General features: G+C 56.9%; 2 protein-coding genes across 6 annotated transcripts; one reads left to right on the plus strand and one right to left on the minus strand.

Annotated features, from left to right (window-relative positions):
• Window positions 1-824: 824 nt before the first annotated feature.
• On the minus strand, window positions 825-7,516 carry PRR3 (proline rich 3). 2 transcript variants are annotated; one of them, XM_036356429.1, is made up of 4 exons: window positions 7,293-7,516; window positions 6,787-6,849; window positions 2,189-2,479; window positions 825-1,952 (listed from the first exon to the last, which is right to left on the minus strand). In XM_036356429.1, exons 1-4 carry the CDS (start codon window positions 7,384-7,386, stop codon window positions 1,846-1,848), a joined length of 555 nt encoding a protein of 184 aa, XP_036212322.1. In that variant the 5' UTR covers window positions 7,387-7,516; the 3' UTR covers window positions 825-1,845. The 2 variants fall into 2 exon arrangements, with proteins under 2 accessions (XP_036212322.1, XP_036212323.1); XM_036356430.1 differs by lacking the exon at window positions 6,787-6,849.
• Window positions 7,517-7,998: 482 nt separating this feature from the next.
• On the plus strand, window positions 7,999-15,936 carry GNL1 (G protein nucleolar 1 (putative)). Of its 4 annotated transcripts, none has more exons than XM_036356424.1 (12): window positions 7,999-8,224; window positions 8,580-8,745; window positions 9,017-9,153; window positions 9,291-9,442; window positions 9,556-9,627; window positions 10,298-10,505; window positions 10,658-10,753; window positions 11,075-11,272; window positions 14,470-14,648; window positions 14,716-14,878; window positions 15,099-15,239; window positions 15,596-15,936. In XM_036356424.1, exons 1-12 carry the CDS (start codon window positions 8,152-8,154, stop codon window positions 15,841-15,843), a joined length of 1,833 nt encoding a protein of 610 aa, XP_036212317.1. In that variant the 5' UTR covers window positions 7,999-8,151; the 3' UTR covers window positions 15,844-15,936. The 4 variants fall into 4 exon arrangements, with proteins under 4 accessions (XP_036212317.1, XP_036212318.1, XP_036212319.1 ...); XM_036356425.1 differs by having other exon boundaries at window positions 11,078-11,272; XM_036356426.1 differs by lacking the exon at window positions 11,075-11,272.
• Window positions 15,937-16,322: the final 386 nt, after the last annotated feature.

A 16,322-nucleotide genomic window follows, 5' to 3' on the forward strand; every position in this document is an offset into this window, starting at 1 on the left:
ACCTCCAAGCTTGGACAGGTCCCCACACCGAGGTGATCTTTTTGAAAAACCAGTTTAATCTGATGCTGACCTGCCTGAAAGTTTCCTAAGGCTTCTGTCTTTTCTTAAAATTTTGCCTGGACTACTCTCACGCCTCACCCCGATTGTCCTTCAGAGCTGGCTGGCCCCAGGGGTCATCTCCCAAGGTTCCCTTTATCACATACTCCCCTTCTTCATATCTCACTTTTTTCCCCATAAAATATTTTCATTAATTTCAGAGAGGAAGGGAAAGGGAGAGACAGATACACCAATGATGAGAATCATTGATGGGCTGCCTCCTGCATGCCCCACACTGGGGACTGAACCCACAACCAGGGCATGTGCCCTGACCAGGAATTGAACCGTGGGTGACCTCCTGGTTCACAGCTCGATGCTCAACCACTGAGCCACCCTGGCCAGGCATGTCTTGCTTTACAGCACTATTAGCAGGTCTAACAACATACACAGCTGTGACCCTTTGGTAAACATGTCTCCCCCTGCGGGTTTCCAATTCATTGGTTTCAGCTCAGGGATTTCTGTTGCCGAGTGCACTGCCTGGCCCAGAGGCACTCCAGACACCGGGCGCCGCTGACACCACCACCCTGCAGGTGGAGCAACAGCTTCCCAATTACTCCACCAGCTGGGCTCCCTCCCACAAAACCTTACCCGTGATGTGACGCGGCCGGTTTGAGGGCCCCTCGGCCTGGAGGGCCCTAAGCGCGGCCTTTCTCGCTGCCCACCTATGAGCCAAGCCAACACAGGTCTCAAGGACGCCCCGCGCCTCCAGGGATGACCACAGCCCAGGATTCAGGAAGAGGCTTGTTTCCACGGCATTTATTACTAATGTAAAAAACGTTAAAATGAAACAAAATTCATTTTCAGTTCTCCAACCGTTCTCACCCTCCCTTTTGTCCACACAACTCCTGACCCGTCCTCAGGGCCAGTTCAAGACTGGGTCCACTCATGCCGTTTTCACAGAAAACAACCAGCAGCAGCGACGAAGGTGGGGAGAGGGCGGCAGGACTGTCCAGGTGGAGATCACAGAATTCACACGAAGGCCTGTGGCCTCCAGGGACTGGGCTAAGGAGCACCAGAGGCTTAGCGCACACCTCCTGGGCCCGGGTCAGACCCGGAAAAAGGGGCCCAGAGGAACTGGGGGCCAGGAGGCAGCCTCGCGGGGAGTTCCCGGTGCTCCCTGTTGGGGTGGGGGGAGCCGAGAGGCACCAGGAGCCTCACTGGTTTTGGCAGAAACTCTAGTGTGGAGAAGCCACAGACAGGCCACGGACACTGAGAAAGGCTCCGGGGGTGCGTGTTCACCAAGCACAGCGATCACAGCCACGCAACTGACGGCGAAACTACGGGATCCAAGAGCAGGCGAGTGGCCTTTCAGGAGGGACTGTCATCCAAACTTGACCCGAGGCCAGACAACCTGGGAGTTCCTCAGAGCGGCTGCCAACAGGGGGCAGGGTTCGCACATGGGGGACTTGAGACAAGCAGCCAGAGGGGTGGGAGGAAACTGCTCCAGGCTCAGGACTCGAGGGCAGCAGGCAGCAGCCGGCTGCTGGACAGACGCACAAGAGGCAGCACCCAGTGTGTCTCCTGCTCCGCAGTCAGTGGCGAGGGGAGAGGACCCAGGAGGCAGCCGAGGGAGCAGAGATGGGGGCCTGAAGGCGAGGCTCTGGAGGCTGGATCAGCAGAAAGAGTGCCCACCTCACCCCAGTGATGAAACAACTCTGAACCCCAAATGGGGGAGGTGACGGAGGGCGGTGGGAAATACATGGCCGCTAGGTCCCGAGGGCTCCCTCCAGCTCCGCTGGGAAGGCAGGCTCACAGAGGAGGTCCGTTGACGCCTGGGTGGTAGAAGGCACAGAGGTCCTCATAGCGACAGTGTCCTTTTTTGGCAAAGTGTCGGCAGACTGGGCGGTTAGATTTGTCTGTGAACAAGTGAAAACAAGGCAAGTTAAAGTGTGAGTGAGAAAGCAAACAATGTAACAGAAAGAAGGGCGGTCAGACCTCCTGCTCTCCGCCCTTTCCAGGCACTTTGGAAGGGTGGTCTTTCTCCTGGGCGGAGAACATTCAGAGCGACTCCGCCTTCAGAAGGACCAGGGAAGAGTCCAGGTCGCCGAGTGATGGGGGCCCGATGCGTGCAGGCATTAACAAGTGACCTCACCTTCCATGGCCTGGGGTTCATCCTCGAGGGGGCAGGTCTTCTTGACAAGCGACCAGCTTTTGAGCCTTCGCGGATGTCTCTGTTCTTCGTGAAAGCCTCCCCTGGGGGGACTACCTAGGTCTGGCCCAGGAAAAGGAGGCTCAGCACTGACCCCCCACCAACCGCGACCATATGGGCGAGACCTGGGGCCGAAGCCGCCCCACACTGGGCCTCTGCTGCGGGGAGGAGGCGGGAGGCTCAGCAGTGGTGGAATCATCAGTCCCCTTGATCCCGGGGGACCTCTGCGAAGAGCTAGACAGAGAGAGAACCATGGAAAGGTGATCAATGGCCAACCTAATCTGAAGACGCCCTGATTTTGAAAAATTGAAGTACATTATACACACATACACAAAATACACCAATTTCAAGTGCACAACTCAATTATCACCAAAGACCAAAGTAAACACTTGTTTCCACCACCCAGGTGAAGGGATAGGACCTCAACACTCCAGAAGTCACCCCCCTTGTGGGCTCCAATTTGGGCTAGAACTAAAATTGCTATGTACATTTTTATACATGTCTTTGTTAACATGTATGCATTTCTGTTGAGTATATACCTGGCAGAGGTATTACTGGATCCTAGAGTATATGTATGCTCAAGTTTAATAAAGTCAAACTTTCTCCAAAGTGGTTGTATCAGTTCATACACCCACCAGCAGTTCTTGACAACACCGGGTATTGTCAATCTTTTTCATTTTTGGCATCTGCTGAGTGTGAAAAGTTTTTTCGTGGTAAAATGTGTAACATAAAACCTGCCATCTTAACTATTAAGTGTATATCTCAGTAGTGTTAGGTAAATTCACGATTGTGAAACCGATATCTAGAACTTTTTTTCACCTTGCAAAACTGAAACTCTAGAGCTGCTAAACTCCCAGCCCCTGGCAACCACCTTTCTACTTTGTGTCTATGAATTTAACTGCTTCAGACACCTTACATCAGAGCAATCATATAGTATTTGTCTTTTTGTGACTGGCTTATTACATTTAGCATAATGGTCTCAAGATTCATCCATGCTGGCATCTTACAGGATTTTTACTTTTGGGGCCATGGTATGAATATACCATGTTTTATTTAGTCAGCTGTCAGCAGACATTCGGGTTGCTTCCATCTCTTGGCTATTGTAGATGGTGCTGCTATGAACATGGGTGTGCAAGTATCTCTTCAAGATCCTGCTTTCCAGAAGTGGAATTGCTGGATCATGTGGTAGGTTCTATTTTAAAATTTGTTTTAAAATATATTTTCATTGAATTCAGAGATGAAGGGAGTGGGAGATAGAAACATCAATGAGAGAGAATCATCGATTGGCTGCCTCCTGCACCCACCCCAACTGGGGGATCAAGCCCGCAACCCAGGCATGTGCCCTGACCAAGAATGCAATCATGACCTCCTGGTTCACAGGTCAACGCTCAACCACTGAGCCTCCCCAGCGGGGCATATTTTTAGTTTTTGAGCAATCTCCATATTGTTTTCCATAGTGGCTACACCATTTTACAATCCCACTAACAGCGCTCTAGCATTTCAATGTCAAAGCGGCGTGTTTTTATCTTGCATTTACTTGTCAACTAATGATGTTACTGTGCACATGTTTTTGGCAGTTTAGATTTTGGTTTTAATGAGGTGGCTATTCAGTCCTTTGCCCACTTTTCCGACAGGTTGTCCCGAAGAGTTCTTTATGTTCTAGGTGAGTGCTTTATTGGTCACATTTATTGCAAACATCTCCTACTGTTCTCATTTTTTTTTAATAAAATATATTTTACAGAGAGAACCAAGATGGCGGCATAGGTTAACGCCGGAGTTTGCTGCTTTGAACAACTACTTCAAAAGTGAAACCAAAAAACAGAAGGGACAGCACCCAGAACCACAGGAACGCTGGCTGAGTGGAAGTCCTACAACTAGGAGGAAAGAGAAACGCATACGGACACTCAGAGGAGGCGCAGTGCTGAAGTCAAATTCTGAGGTGCGGAGTGCGCGGAGCGGGCTGGCGGCGGAGGGCGCGGTTGTTGTTTTCAATCGGGAGGGAGTCGCAGACTCTGAGTTCCAGATACAGGCAAGTCTTTAGGGACCCAGACTCAAACGGGAGAAACGGGACTGTCTGGCTTCGGTCAGAGCGAGTGCAGCTTTCTCTCCGAGCTTTGCAGCGGGTGCTGGGACTCAGAGAGGCAGAGCCCCTGGGGACAGGACTGAGAGCCACCATAACTGCTCTCTCTGGCCCACCCTGTTGATCCTGTGCGACCCGCCCCGCCCAAGCCCTGCACACAGGCATTTGCCGGATAGCCTCAGGCAAAGGCTAGATTAGCACCTCCCTAGAGGACAGAAGTTCTCTCACAGCTGACACAGCTGATTCTCATAGCCACTTGGCCTGGAGGTCAAACCCTCCCTGGAATTAGCTACAACAATCAAGATTTAACTATAAGACTGCGCACAAAGACCACTAGGGGGTGCACCAAGGAAGCATAACAAAATGCGGAGACAAAGAAACAGGACAAAATTGTCAATGGAAGATATAGAGTTCAGAACCACACTTTTAAGGTCTCTCAAGAACTGTTTAGAAGCCGCCGATAAACTTAATGAGATCTACAAGAAAACTAATGAGACCCTCGATCTTATATTGGGGAACCAACTAGAAATTAAGCATACACGGACTGAAATAACGAATATTATACAGACTCCCGACAGCAGACCAGAGGAGCACAAGAATCAAGTCAATGATTTGAAATGCGAGGAAGCAAAAAACACCCAACCGGAAAAGCAAAATGAAAAAAGAATCCAAAAATGCGAGGATAGTGTAAGGAGCCTCTGGGACAGCTTCAAGCGTACCAACATCAGAATTATAGGGGTGCCAGAAGATGAGAGAGAGCAAGATATTGAAAACCTATTTGAAGAAATAATGACAGAAAACTTCCCCCACCTGGTGAAAGAAATGGACTTACAAGTCCAGGAAGCACAGAGAACCCCAAACAAAAGGAATCCAAAGAGGACCACACCAAGACACATCATAATTAAAATGCCAAGAGCAAAAGATAAAGAGAGACTCTTAAGAGCAGCAAGAGAAAGAAACTCAGTTACTTACAAGGGAGCACCCATACGACTGTCAGCTGATTTCTCAACAGAAACTTTGCAGGCCAGAAGGGAATGGCAAGAAATATTCAAAGTGATGAATACCAAGAACCTACAACCAAGATTACTTTATCCAGCAAAGCTATCATTCAGAATTGAAGGTCAGATAAAGAGCTTCACAGATAAGGAAAAGCTAAAGGGGTTCATCACCACCAAACCAGTATTATATGAAATGCTGAAAGGTATCCTTTAAGAAGAGGAAGAGGAAGAAAAAGGTAAAGATACAAATTATGAACAACAAATATGCATCTATCAACAAGTGAATCTAAGAATCAAGTGAATAAATAATCTGATGAACAGAATGAACTGGTGATTATAATAGAATCAGGGACATAGAAAGGGAATGGACTGACTATTCCTGGGGGGGAAAGGGGTGTGGAGGATGCGGGAAGAGACTGGACAAAAATTGTGCACCTATGGATGAGGACAGTGGGTGGGGAGTGAGGGCGAGGGTGGGGCGGGAACTGGGAGGAGGGGAGTTATGGGGGGGAAAAAAAAGAGGAACAAATGTAATAATCTGAACAATAAAGATTTAATTTAAAAAAAAATAAAATATATTTTATTGATTTTTTACAGAGAGGAAGGGAGAGGGATAGAGAATTAGAAACATCAATCAGCTGCCTCCTGCACACCCCCTACTGGGGATGTGCCTGCAATCAAGGTACATGCCCTTGACTGGAATCGAACCTGGGACCCTTGAGTCCGCAGGCCGACGCTCTATCCACTGAGCCAAACCGGTTAGGGCTGTTCTCATTTGTTTTTTTTTTGTTCTCATTTCTTAATGGTGTCATTTGATTAACAGAAGTTTATATTTGCTAATGTGGTACCGTTTACAAATCTTTCCTTTATGGTCAATGTGTGTTTCCTGTGTAAGAATGCTTATCTATTCTAAGACCGTGAAATAGAGTTATTTCCTAGATTTCTTTCTTTACCTTTTACACTTAGATTGAGATCCCACTTGGAATCGATGTTTGTATGTGGTATGAACAGGTCAAATTTCATCTTCCCCACGAATACCAATTACTCCAGTCTCATTTGCTGGAAAGACCACTATTTCAGTTCCATCTTCATCATAAATGACGTGTCCACAGATGCGGGGGCCGATGGGGCCCCAATGCTGTTCTGTTGACTTACACGCCTATCCTCGCGCCAACACCACCTCGTAACTAGGGCAGCGCGAGCCTTGCCCTCCCACGTCAAGACTGGCTTTGCAATCTCTACCTCGATCCTTTGCATCGCCATACAATAATGCAGGATTCTTATTTCCACAAAGAAAAGGTATTATAACTGGGAATGCATGGAGTCTATAATATTTGAGTTTTCCCATCCGTGAATACACAAAATCTCTTCACTTGGGTCCTGAATCCCGACCTTTTGGGCTTAGTCCCGCCCTCGCTCCCTTCTCCAGGACCTATCAGAGGGGTGGGCCCCCTCCTCCTCACCTGACTTGGGGTCACCAGGCTTTCCATTGGCCATGGGGGGAGGGCCCAGAAGGCTGGGTGGTCCTGAGAGTAGACACAAACATGTGGTCATTATAATGAACTAAGGGACTGACAACCCTGCTCTTATTCTTGGTGGTATTATTCATTTTTCAGTCCAACCAGTACACCCGGGGAATTCGGAGCAGTGTTAGGCGTTTTCACCCATCTATGTGCTCTTCGCTCTGCCCAAGTTTCCGGGATCCACAAGAAGGGGAGACTCGGCCCAGGGGGCGCTGCGGATTCCTGGTGCTCTCTCCCCGCACACGCAGGCCGCTCGCCCACACCCCGCGTCCGGCCACCGCACCCCGCACCCTCTCCAGGGCCCCGCACTCGAGCGCTCTCGCCCCCTCCCGGCCTCCGGCAGGTCGCGGTCGACCTGAGGCTGGGGGTCCGGGCAGAGCACGCCGACCCCGCGCGGCGCCCTCTCCGTCCGCCGAGCCCTCGCGCCGCCGCTCCCGGCTCCTCACCCGCAGGCCGCCCGTCGCCTTCGTCCCCCGCCTCCTCCCGCTTTGGCACCTGGGGCGGCGGCGGCAGCAGAGTCGGCTTCTTCCGTTTCGGCATCGTGACGGCGGCGGGGCCGGGAGCGCGGGCTTCTGTTTCCGCTTCCGGGGCGGCGGCGCCCCGTGGAGTTTCCGGGAGGCGGCGGGAGCCTTTGTGCGGTTTCTCACGTCACCCTCCCCGCGCCGCCGCCCCCGCTGCGCTCGCGAAGGCCCGGCCTCCTGCCCCGCAGGACGCCCACGGCTCCTCGGCGCGGCCCGGGCTCTCGCGCTCGGCCCGAGGGCTGTCGCACCCGCAGGTCGCACATCCGGCCCCGGTTACTATGGTAACAAGAGGCACCACGGCGTGACCTCTGACCTCCCTCCCGAGCCGGTCACCGGGCTTCCCTCCTCGCCGGCGCTGAGGACCGGGGGCGGCTCCTCCTCACCCTCCGCCAGGAACCGGGCCGGCGGGGCGCCCCCAGGTGCGCGGCGGCTCCTCCCCGGCGCGCCGGGCGGTGCGGACGAGCGTTCCCCCTCCGAGCGCGCGGTGGTAGCGCCCGTGACGAAGGGCGCGAGCCTCCCACGCGCGCCGCCTCCTGGCCGCCGCCGCGCCCTCTCGGTGCCGCGGACTCCCACGCGCGGGGACCCCCCACCTTCGCGCCTCGCTCCCGGAGGGAGCGACTCTGCCCCGCACCCGCCGCCGCCAGCCCGGCCGCGGAGCTCCCCGGCGGCCCGCCCGCCGACGTCACCGCCCGGCCCCGCCCCTTCGAGGGTCCCGGGCCCCGGCCGGCCGCCCCGGGAGGGGAGTCGGTGGAGGCGGCGGGAGCTGGGCGGCCGGGCGCGGGCCATGCCGAGGAAGAAGCCCTTCAGCGTCAAGCAGAAGAAGAAGCAGCTGCAGGACAAGCGGGAGCGGAAGCGAGGTCAGCGCGGGGCGCGGAGGGGCGGGCGCGGGCTCCCGCGCCCCGGGAGGAGGGGTGTGCCCGCCGCACCTCGGGGGCCTGGGGCGGGTGGCGGCCACGCGCGTGGGAGACTGCGGAGCGGATGCCTTCGCCCCAGCACCCCCACATGACCGGGGAGGGGGGTGGAGAGTGGGGGGAGGGAGCCCGCCCTCCTGCTGGGACGGGCGCCGGCCTCCTAGAGGCCGGAGGAGGGACTGCCCCCGCCCCTCCGCGAGGGCCCGGAGCAGGGCGGCCGGGGGAGCGGGCCGGGGAGCGGGTGCGGTGCGGGAGCCGGGACGGCCGGGGAGGCGGCCCCGCGTCACCGCTCCTCCCGCAGGCCTGCAAGATGGGCTGCGGTCCAGCTCCAACAGCCGCAGCGGCAGCCGGGAGCGGCGCGAGGAGCAGACCGACACTTCGGACGGCGAGTCCGTGACCCAGCAGATCCGTAGGCTCAACCAGCAGCCTCCCCAGGGGCTGGGCCCGCGAGGCTTTGACCCAAATCGGTGAGCGGGCCTGCCCCGCCGACCGGAAGTCAGGGCCTGGAATCGAGGTGGTGGGGCTGGGGTGCCCCGGTCTCCCGGGCCGACGTTCCCTTCGGAGGGCTGGAAAGAGGCGGGCTTTTAGAAAGGTGAGGATATTGCGTGAAAGGGGCCTGGGGAGGGCCCACTCGGGGAGGAGGTCACCAGGCCTGGGGAGAGCTTGGCGAAGGCGTCTGCACTGGAGTGGAGTCTGTGACCACAGGGCTGCAATGGGTGTCGTGTCCGTGTCGCGTAGATACCGACTGCATTTTGAACGGGACAGCCGGGAGGAGGTGGAGAAGCGAAAGAGAGCGGCCCGGGAGCAAGTGCTACAGCCCGTCAGCGCCGAGATGCTGGAGCTGGACATCCAGGAGGTCTACCAGCCCGGTTCCGGTGAGGGGAGCTCAGCACGCTGTTGGGGACCGGCCCTGGGCTGGGGGAGTGTGAGGAGGCGGAGCTGACTGAGGAAGGAGGGTCTGGGGTGCACCTGGAACTCCTCACACTCGCTGAGCGTTGCCTTGGTTTTGCAGTGCTGGACTTCCCCCGGCGCCCCCCTTGGCGCTATGAGATGTCCAAGGAGCAGCTAATGAGCCAGGAGGAACGGAGCTTCCAGGAGTATCTTGGGAAGATTCATGGGGCTTACACCTCAGAGAAGCTCAGCTACTTTGAGCACAATCTGGAGGTGTGACTGGAGCGGGACAGGAGTGGGCATGGTGACTCAGGGTAAATGGGCAGGCGTCGGGCAGGAAAGGGGCTCCAGGCTCCGATTCTTTTCCATCGACTCTCTCTTTACAGACGTGGAGGCAGCTGTGGCGAGTGTTGGAGATGTCTGACATCGTCCTGCTCATCACCGATGTCCGGCATCCAGTGAGTCCTGGGATGCGCTGGGCCAGCGGGAGGAGGGAGGAAGATCTCCTGGGGCCAGGGCAGAGGCAGGAGCTGGGAGACAGGTATCCTCCTTCCTCTGCAGGCTCCTGCCTTGTGCTGATGTCTGTAGTCAGAGACTCGGTTCTTTATTCACCAGGGCCACAGCCTGTCCCTTCTTCCCTGGCCAACTGACTCCTCTCCGTCACCCCGTGATGGAAAACTGTATACCCTGTTTCCCAGCCCAGCAGAACTGAACCAATAGAAAGTCCCAGAGTGGAGACCCCGGATGTCATGAGGCAGCTGGGGGCTCCCGTGCCTTGCCCCTCAGTGAGCGCAGGGCTCACCTGGAATGCTGGGTGGTGGCTAAGCCCCTCGACGCTGCTGGATGGCTGTGTGGACCTGTGGTCCTGCAGTGGGAGAGGGAGGCCCGGGAGGGAACTGAGGGCGGAGGCCCGTAGCAGCCTGTGCACGCTCCCACACAAGTGCACGGGTAGCACTTAACCCTTGCTTTGTCTCTATGGTTCGGTTTGGCTGATTTACCCTTTGTCCCAGAATCCGCTACCACCAGGGTCTCGTCTCAAGCTGTGTCTGCTAGAGGCAGAGACCTTTGGGTTGACCTCGCATTGCTCATCCTCTTACCAACCTCGTCCTCTTATCAACCCTGTCCCAGGTTGTGAATTTCCCGCCAGCACTGTACGAGTATGTGACTGGAGAGCTTGGGCTGGCCCTGGTGCTGGTGCTGAACAAGGTGGATCTGGCCCCGCCGGCTCTCGTGGTTGCCTGGAAGCATTATTTCCACCAACACTTTCCCCAGCTCCACATTGTCCTTTTCACCTCTTTCCCTCGGGACCCTCGCATCCCACAGGACCATGGTGGCGGTGAGTGGGTAGTGAGGAGGGCAGCAGGGAAGGGGGGGTGGCAGGGGACAAAGAGGAGAACGGAGCTTGTTGACAAGGGGGTACCTGATTTTGGACCTGAGGATGGTGGCAGAGGTGCGATGTGCCAACCCTTTTGTACCCTTGGGTCACAGTGTTGAAGAAGAGTCGGAGGCGGGGGAGAGGATGGGCTCGGGCCCTGGGGCCGGAGCAGCTGCTGAGAGCCTGTGAGGCCATCACTGCGGGGAAAGGTTGGTGAGACCCCGGCCCCGAGTCATGGTGCTCGCCTTCCCTGAAGTCAGCCCTGTATTGTAGACACAGGTGAGGCCGGGAGGGATGGAGAGTGACTTGTTGGGACTAGAGAGGCAGCAGGTAGGCAGGAGAAGCCACTGCCTTCGGGCTTCCCAGGACTTTCAGGAAAGTGGACTGAGGGATGCACGTGTCTCCAGGGGGGGTCAGTGCAGGCTGGGGAGAGCCGGGCTGTGCAGCCTGTCCCTGTCCAGCTCGAGGGCATCAGTTCCCGGCTGTGTGGACGCGGCCCTAGGGAGAGCCCTCTCCGTCTTCTTCCTGAGCAGTGGACTTGAGCAGCTGGCGGGAAAAGATTGCCCGCGACGTGGCTGGGGCCGCCTGGGGCAGTGCCTCGGGGGAAGATGAGGAAGAGGATGACGGGCCCGCCGTCCTGGTGGAGCAGCAGACTGACTCGGCCATGGAGCCAGCCGGCCCCGCCCAAGAGCGCTACAAGGACGGGGTGGTGACCATCGGCTGTGTGGGTGAGGAGGTGGTGGTCGCACAGGGTGGGCTGGACACTGGGGAAGGAGGGAAGCGATCGGGTCCCTGGGCTCCCGGGTCTTAGGACGCCGCCGGCGTGAAGTTCCACCTCGTCTCAGTGACTACAGGTGTCGAGCAAGTATTCACTCACCCTGAGCCTCAGGTGCTTTGGTTTTCCAAATGATAACAGCGATACCCGAGTCCGAGAACGGATGGGAGGAGTGCAGGGAAGAGCACAGAGAGCCTGACAAAGCCTGATGGGGGTGACGATAAGAATAAGTGTTAAACTGTAGCATGTGTCCGGTCTTACTGCCTGCCTGGCACTGTTCTGAGTGACTTATGTGTGTGACCTGTTTCAGTGGTAGTTAACTAGTCCGTAGAAGAGCTTAGCAAATGTTGGTTCCTTCCTGTGTCTTAACCCGTGAGGTCTGTTGTCAGGGAGACTCCCCGTGGTGCAGAGATTTGTCTGCTCGTGGTGGGGACAGCAGCGTGTCCGAGGAGGCGCAGGGCCCTTTAATTCTCGTGGGAGTGGGGAGATGTGACTTTGACAAAGTCGTGGTCCTGGAACCAAAAGGGCCCGGCCTAGAAGTCAGGGGTTGCCCAGTGGTTGGCTCCTGCAGTGCCCCCGCCTTCCTGTCAGTCTCCGGTTTGTCTTAGGGAAGCCTCCCCACTGCTGACTGCCTGGCTTCCCCCAGGAGGCCCTGTGCCCTCTCTCAGGCCTGGGCACGGACTTGCCTGTGTTGGGGGGTGGCAGGGCGAGCAGCTGCTGGGACACAGGCAGCCCTGAGTTTGGATTCCCTTCAGCTCCGTTCATTCGTCCGCTCCTGAGCGTGAGGTGCCAGGTGCTGGCGCAGGGGGTGCTGCATGGGAATGGCAGAAACGCCCCTACCTTCACGGAGCTTGTTTCTGGTGAATCCATCGAGCAGTTATCTGAAAAGATGTTATTTAGGGACAATAAAAAGGATAGAGAGTAACTTAAAGAGGAGGTCCCCGAGAGGCTGAGGAGAGCCCAGGCTGATGGAGGCGCGGCTGTGGAGTGGGAGGGGCCTTCCAGGCTGCGAGCGAGCGAGCGAGAGGGCCTGCGGTGGGAATGAGCTTGCTGACTTGGGGCCAGCGAGGGGACGAGCAGTGAAGCCAGGCAGGTGGGCCGCACCTGAAGGCCTGTAGCTAAGAAGGCATTTGGGTTTATTCCCGTCTGATGAGAAGCCGGCGGGCTGTGCCCGGGAGCTGCCTGGATTGTAAGCGTGGGCAGGCCGCAGGCCGCAGGGGCGGGCTCCAGGTGGTGTACTGTGCGGTCGGGAATGCTGAGACCGGAAGATGGGAGAGGAACAGCCTGGAGGGGCTGCAGAGGGGAGGGGATTCAGACATTAATTTTGAGATTAAAAACATAAGTCCCCAGTGGAGATACTGAATAGGCAGTGGGTATATGAACCTGCAGTCTAGGGAAGAGGACGAGATTTGAATTTGGGGGAGATTTAAGTTGGGAGCCAGAGGGGTATGCCTGGTACTTAGAGCCCGGGGGGGGGAGATGTGGGAGAAGTGGTAGGTGCAGAGGTGGGCAGAGGAGGAACAGGGAGCCCCGTGCCACATGAGCCATGTGTTGGAGAGGAAAGGAGGGCTCGCTGTGCCACCTGTTGCTAAGTCAAGTGAGCCAAGAGCAGAGACCTGCTCCGCGACTGGTATGTGAACGCGTGGTTTGAGTGCGGGGAGGAGAGGGCCCGGCTGGGCGGCGGCGGGAGGAGGACCGGCACGGCGGAGCCTGGCTGCTGTGAGCCAGGAGCTAGTCTTCATGTTCAGGCGTCCGTTCGCGTCAAGTTGAAAAGCTGGGATTGAACTGCGTGGTGCAGGGACACACGGGTCTTAACGCCGAAAGGAAGTGTGGGCAGGGAGTCCCTTACCGCGGGTCAGGCTCGCGCAGGGCGGAGGGCTGTGGTCAGGAGGGGCTGGGGCTCCGGGGTGAGCGTCACACTCTGGGCCAGAAGGGTGATGGGTTCATCTGGCGCATGTATATTGTACACATTTTTGTGTAACAGTTTTTCTTTCCTTTTTAAAAAATAGATATTTTTTTTATTTCAAAGAGGCAGAGGGGAGAGAGATATAGAAACATCGATGATGAGAGAATCATTGATTGGCTGCTCCCCGCACACCTCCTACTGGGGATCAAGCCTACAACCTGGGCGTGTGCCCTTGACCAGAATCGAACCCAGGACCCTCAGTCCACAGGCCAACACTATTCACTGAGCTAAACCAGCTAGGGCTGTTAAAGTTTTTTCCAAAGTATAAGAGGAAGTTTACCTAGAAAGTCACAGAGGTAGAAGGAGGGAGCCATGGAAGAAATGGGCTCAGGAAACAAGTTACAGAAGCAAACGAAGGGCCTTGGAGCTCAGGGGAGAGAGAGAGATAAGGGAGGAGAGTGCGTGTTACAGTTTATAGCCATGACCAAAGGAGACCAGTCTTTGAAGGAGTTTCACTATAAAGGGGCAGAGAAATGGCTGTGGGTGCTGCCAGTGGAGGGTGGTTTGTGCCTCCCTCCCATGGAAAGGAGCGCCTGCTGGTGGTGGTGGCGCAGCTGCCAGCAGCAGGTGCTGAGTGGACGGTGCATTTGACAGGATTGGGGTTTTGCCAGGTGAGTACAGTGGAGGGGAGAGCGGACCAGGGAGCTCAGGGTCTGGACAGGGACAGGCTGTGAGTGGGATCCTAGAGTCGGATTTGGGGAAGAGGACGTGAGTCAGGATGGGTGACCTGGAAAGACGGGGTCAGGTCGGAGAGGAGGGCTGGCTGCTGAGAGCTTGAAGTGACTGGCTCCAGGCTGTGGCCATGGGTTGGGGCTGAGGCGGGGTGTAGGAAACAGCCTTCGGAAGGGACATGTGCACTGAGGCCAGCATGCCGAGCAGGTCTGTGCAGGGCCTGGGGGGCCCACTGCAGGCTTCTGGGAGGAGGCGGTCCGGCCAGCGCAGCGCCCAGCGCGGTCGTGCTTCTCGTGGCCTCTCTGAGGGGAGGCGTCTGTGCTGTAGAAGGAGGGGACAAGGTTGAGTGAATGGCCTTGAGTCACAGAGCCAGGGAGTGGAGGGTGGGATCGGCCCCACAGCCCTAGTGGCTCCCTTCCTGCCTGAGCCTATCCCTTTCAGCTCCCCATGCAGCGCCCACCTCCCCCCAGGGGAAGGAGCTGCCAGGTGCTACCTTGCCTTGCTTTCCTCAGGGTTCCCCAACGTGGGAAAGTCCTCACTGATCAACGGGCTGGTGGGGCGGAAGGTCGTGAGCGTCTCCAGAACCCCGGGCCACACGCGGTACTTTCAGACCTACTTTCTGACCCCCTCCGTGAAGCTCTGTGACTGCCCGGGCCTCATCTTCCCCTCCCTTCTGCCCAGGCAGCTGCAGGTATGCGGGCAGAGGGGGCAGCGGGAGGCGGGTGATCCAGGCTGGTGCTGAGGCTTGTGCTCCGCAGGTTCTGGCAGGGATCTACCCCATCGCCCAGATCCAGGAGCCCTACACTGCTGTGGGCTATCTGGCCGCCCGGGTCCCCGTGCAGGCCCTGCTCCACCTGCGCCACCCGGAGGCCGAGGACCCCGTGGCCGAGCACCCCTGGTGTGCCTGGGACATCTGTGAAGGTGGGTTCTGGGGACCTGGCTCCTCCCCTGGCCTTTTGCCCTGCCCTGTCCCCACTCCTCTCCTCAGAGGTTCTGCCGTTCACCCAGCTCCTGGCCACCCCAGATTTCTGTCACAGGGGCAGCCAGATCTCTGACCTGGCATATTCTGGGAAAACTGGAAAGATGTGTTAGGCAGTAGGGTTCATGAGCTTCCCTCCCCACCACTCTTTTCTCCCTTCAGCCTGGGCAGAGAAACGTGGCTACAAGACAGCTAAGGCGGCGCGGAACGATGTGTACAGAGCGGCCAACAGTCTCCTGAGGCTGGCGCTGGACGGCCGCCTCAGCCTGTGCTTCCACCCGCCGGGCTACCTGGACCAGAAAGGTCACTGCCAGTGTACCCCCACCTGCTGTAGTGTAGGCAACGGGGGCTGGTGGCACTCGGCCGGGCACACCTGGGTCTGCACCTGTCGGCCAGCTCTGCGTGGCTGTCTCTGAGGCCGTTCTCTCATCTGCAGAACCCGGGTGTCAGTTGCCCCCAGCAAGGTGGTGCCCAAAACTGGAGTTAATGTGTGCAGAGCTGTGCAGTGCCCAGCACATGGGAGGTGGGGTGGATGCAGGCATGCCAGCAGCTACAAAAATTCTTGTTATTCTTAGTCTTTGCCTCCTCCCCACCTTCCTCTGGCTTTAGCCTCTTGTTGAAAACTCCCCTCTGTTCTTTTTCTTGTTCTGGTTCCGCAGGCACCTGGGAGTCCCATCCAGAGACTACGGAGCTGGTGGTTTTGCAGGGTAGGGTGGGGCCAGCCGGTGATGAGGAGGAAGAGGAGGAGGAGGAAGAAGAGCTGAGCAGCTCCTGTGAAGAGGAGGGAGAGGAGGACCGAGATGCGGATGAGGAGGGGGAAGGGGATGAGGACACCCCAACCTCAGTTCCAGGGTCCAGCCTGGCCTCTCGAAACCCTTACACCATGCTGGGTGAGGACGAGTGCTGAGCCAGGCGCTCTCCCTCCCAGTGTCTGCTTTTGGACTGACCCGGGGTGTCCCCTCTGCCACCCCAGCTGTGAATAAAGATTGTCTGCTTTGTAGCCCTTTCCCCAGATGGCCTCAGGTGGGCGCACTGCCCGAGACGGACGGACAGCGGTGGGAGGCTTATCTCTGCGAAGGAAAAGTTCTCTTAGGAGTCAAGTCAGTGGGTGTGAGGCCACTGCCACGCACCTCGGGAATGCCATGGTCCCCATGGGGAGCGCAGGGCTCTTCAGCTTCTGAGGCCTGGTCTGAGTTCAACCCCTTTAGGAGATTGTGTCATCTCTCTCAGGTGTGAGCAGCAGCCTGTGTGCCCCCTGCTGCCAGACCTGGGTTCTACCAGGAGCTTCTAGGAGAGAAGCAGCGAGAAGTGTCACTACTGATGTCTCCAAGTGAGAATTTTACAGGATTTATTCAAATTCTGCGAGTATTTATGGAGCGTGGACTG

The sequence above is a fragment of the Myotis myotis genome, unplaced genomic scaffold (assembly GCF_014108235.1).
Source record: "Myotis myotis isolate mMyoMyo1 unplaced genomic scaffold, mMyoMyo1.p scaffold_m19_p_26, whole genome shotgun sequence".
Classification (NCBI taxonomy): Eukaryota; Metazoa; Chordata; class Mammalia; order Chiroptera; family Vespertilionidae; genus Myotis; species Myotis myotis.

Bases quoted from the DNA above. Each gene is read 5' to 3' on its own strand.
- PRR3 (XM_036356429.1), bottom strand. From the start codon at position 7,386: ATGCCGAAACGGAAGAAGCCGACTCTGCTGCCGCCGCCGCCCCAGGTG. The intron at 6,850-7,292 runs GTGAGGAGCCGG...GTCTACTCTCAG, and splicing joins AGGCGACGGGCGGCCTGCGG to GACCACCCAGCCTTCTGGGC. The intron at 2,480-6,786 runs GTGAGGAGGAGG...CTCTCTGTCTAG, and splicing joins GCCTGGTGACCCCAAGTCAG to CTCTTCGCAGAGGTCCCCCG.
- GNL1 (XM_036356424.1), top strand. From the start codon at position 8,152: ATGCCGAGGAAGAAGCCCTTCAGCGTCAAGCAGAAGAAGAAGCAGCTG. The intron at 9,154-9,290 runs GTGAGGGGAGCT...TTGGTTTTGCAG, and splicing joins GGTCTACCAGCCCGGTTCCG to TGCTGGACTTCCCCCGGCGC. The intron at 14,879-15,098 runs GTGGGTTCTGGG...TTCTCCCTTCAG, and splicing joins TGCCTGGGACATCTGTGAAG to CCTGGGCAGAGAAACGTGGC.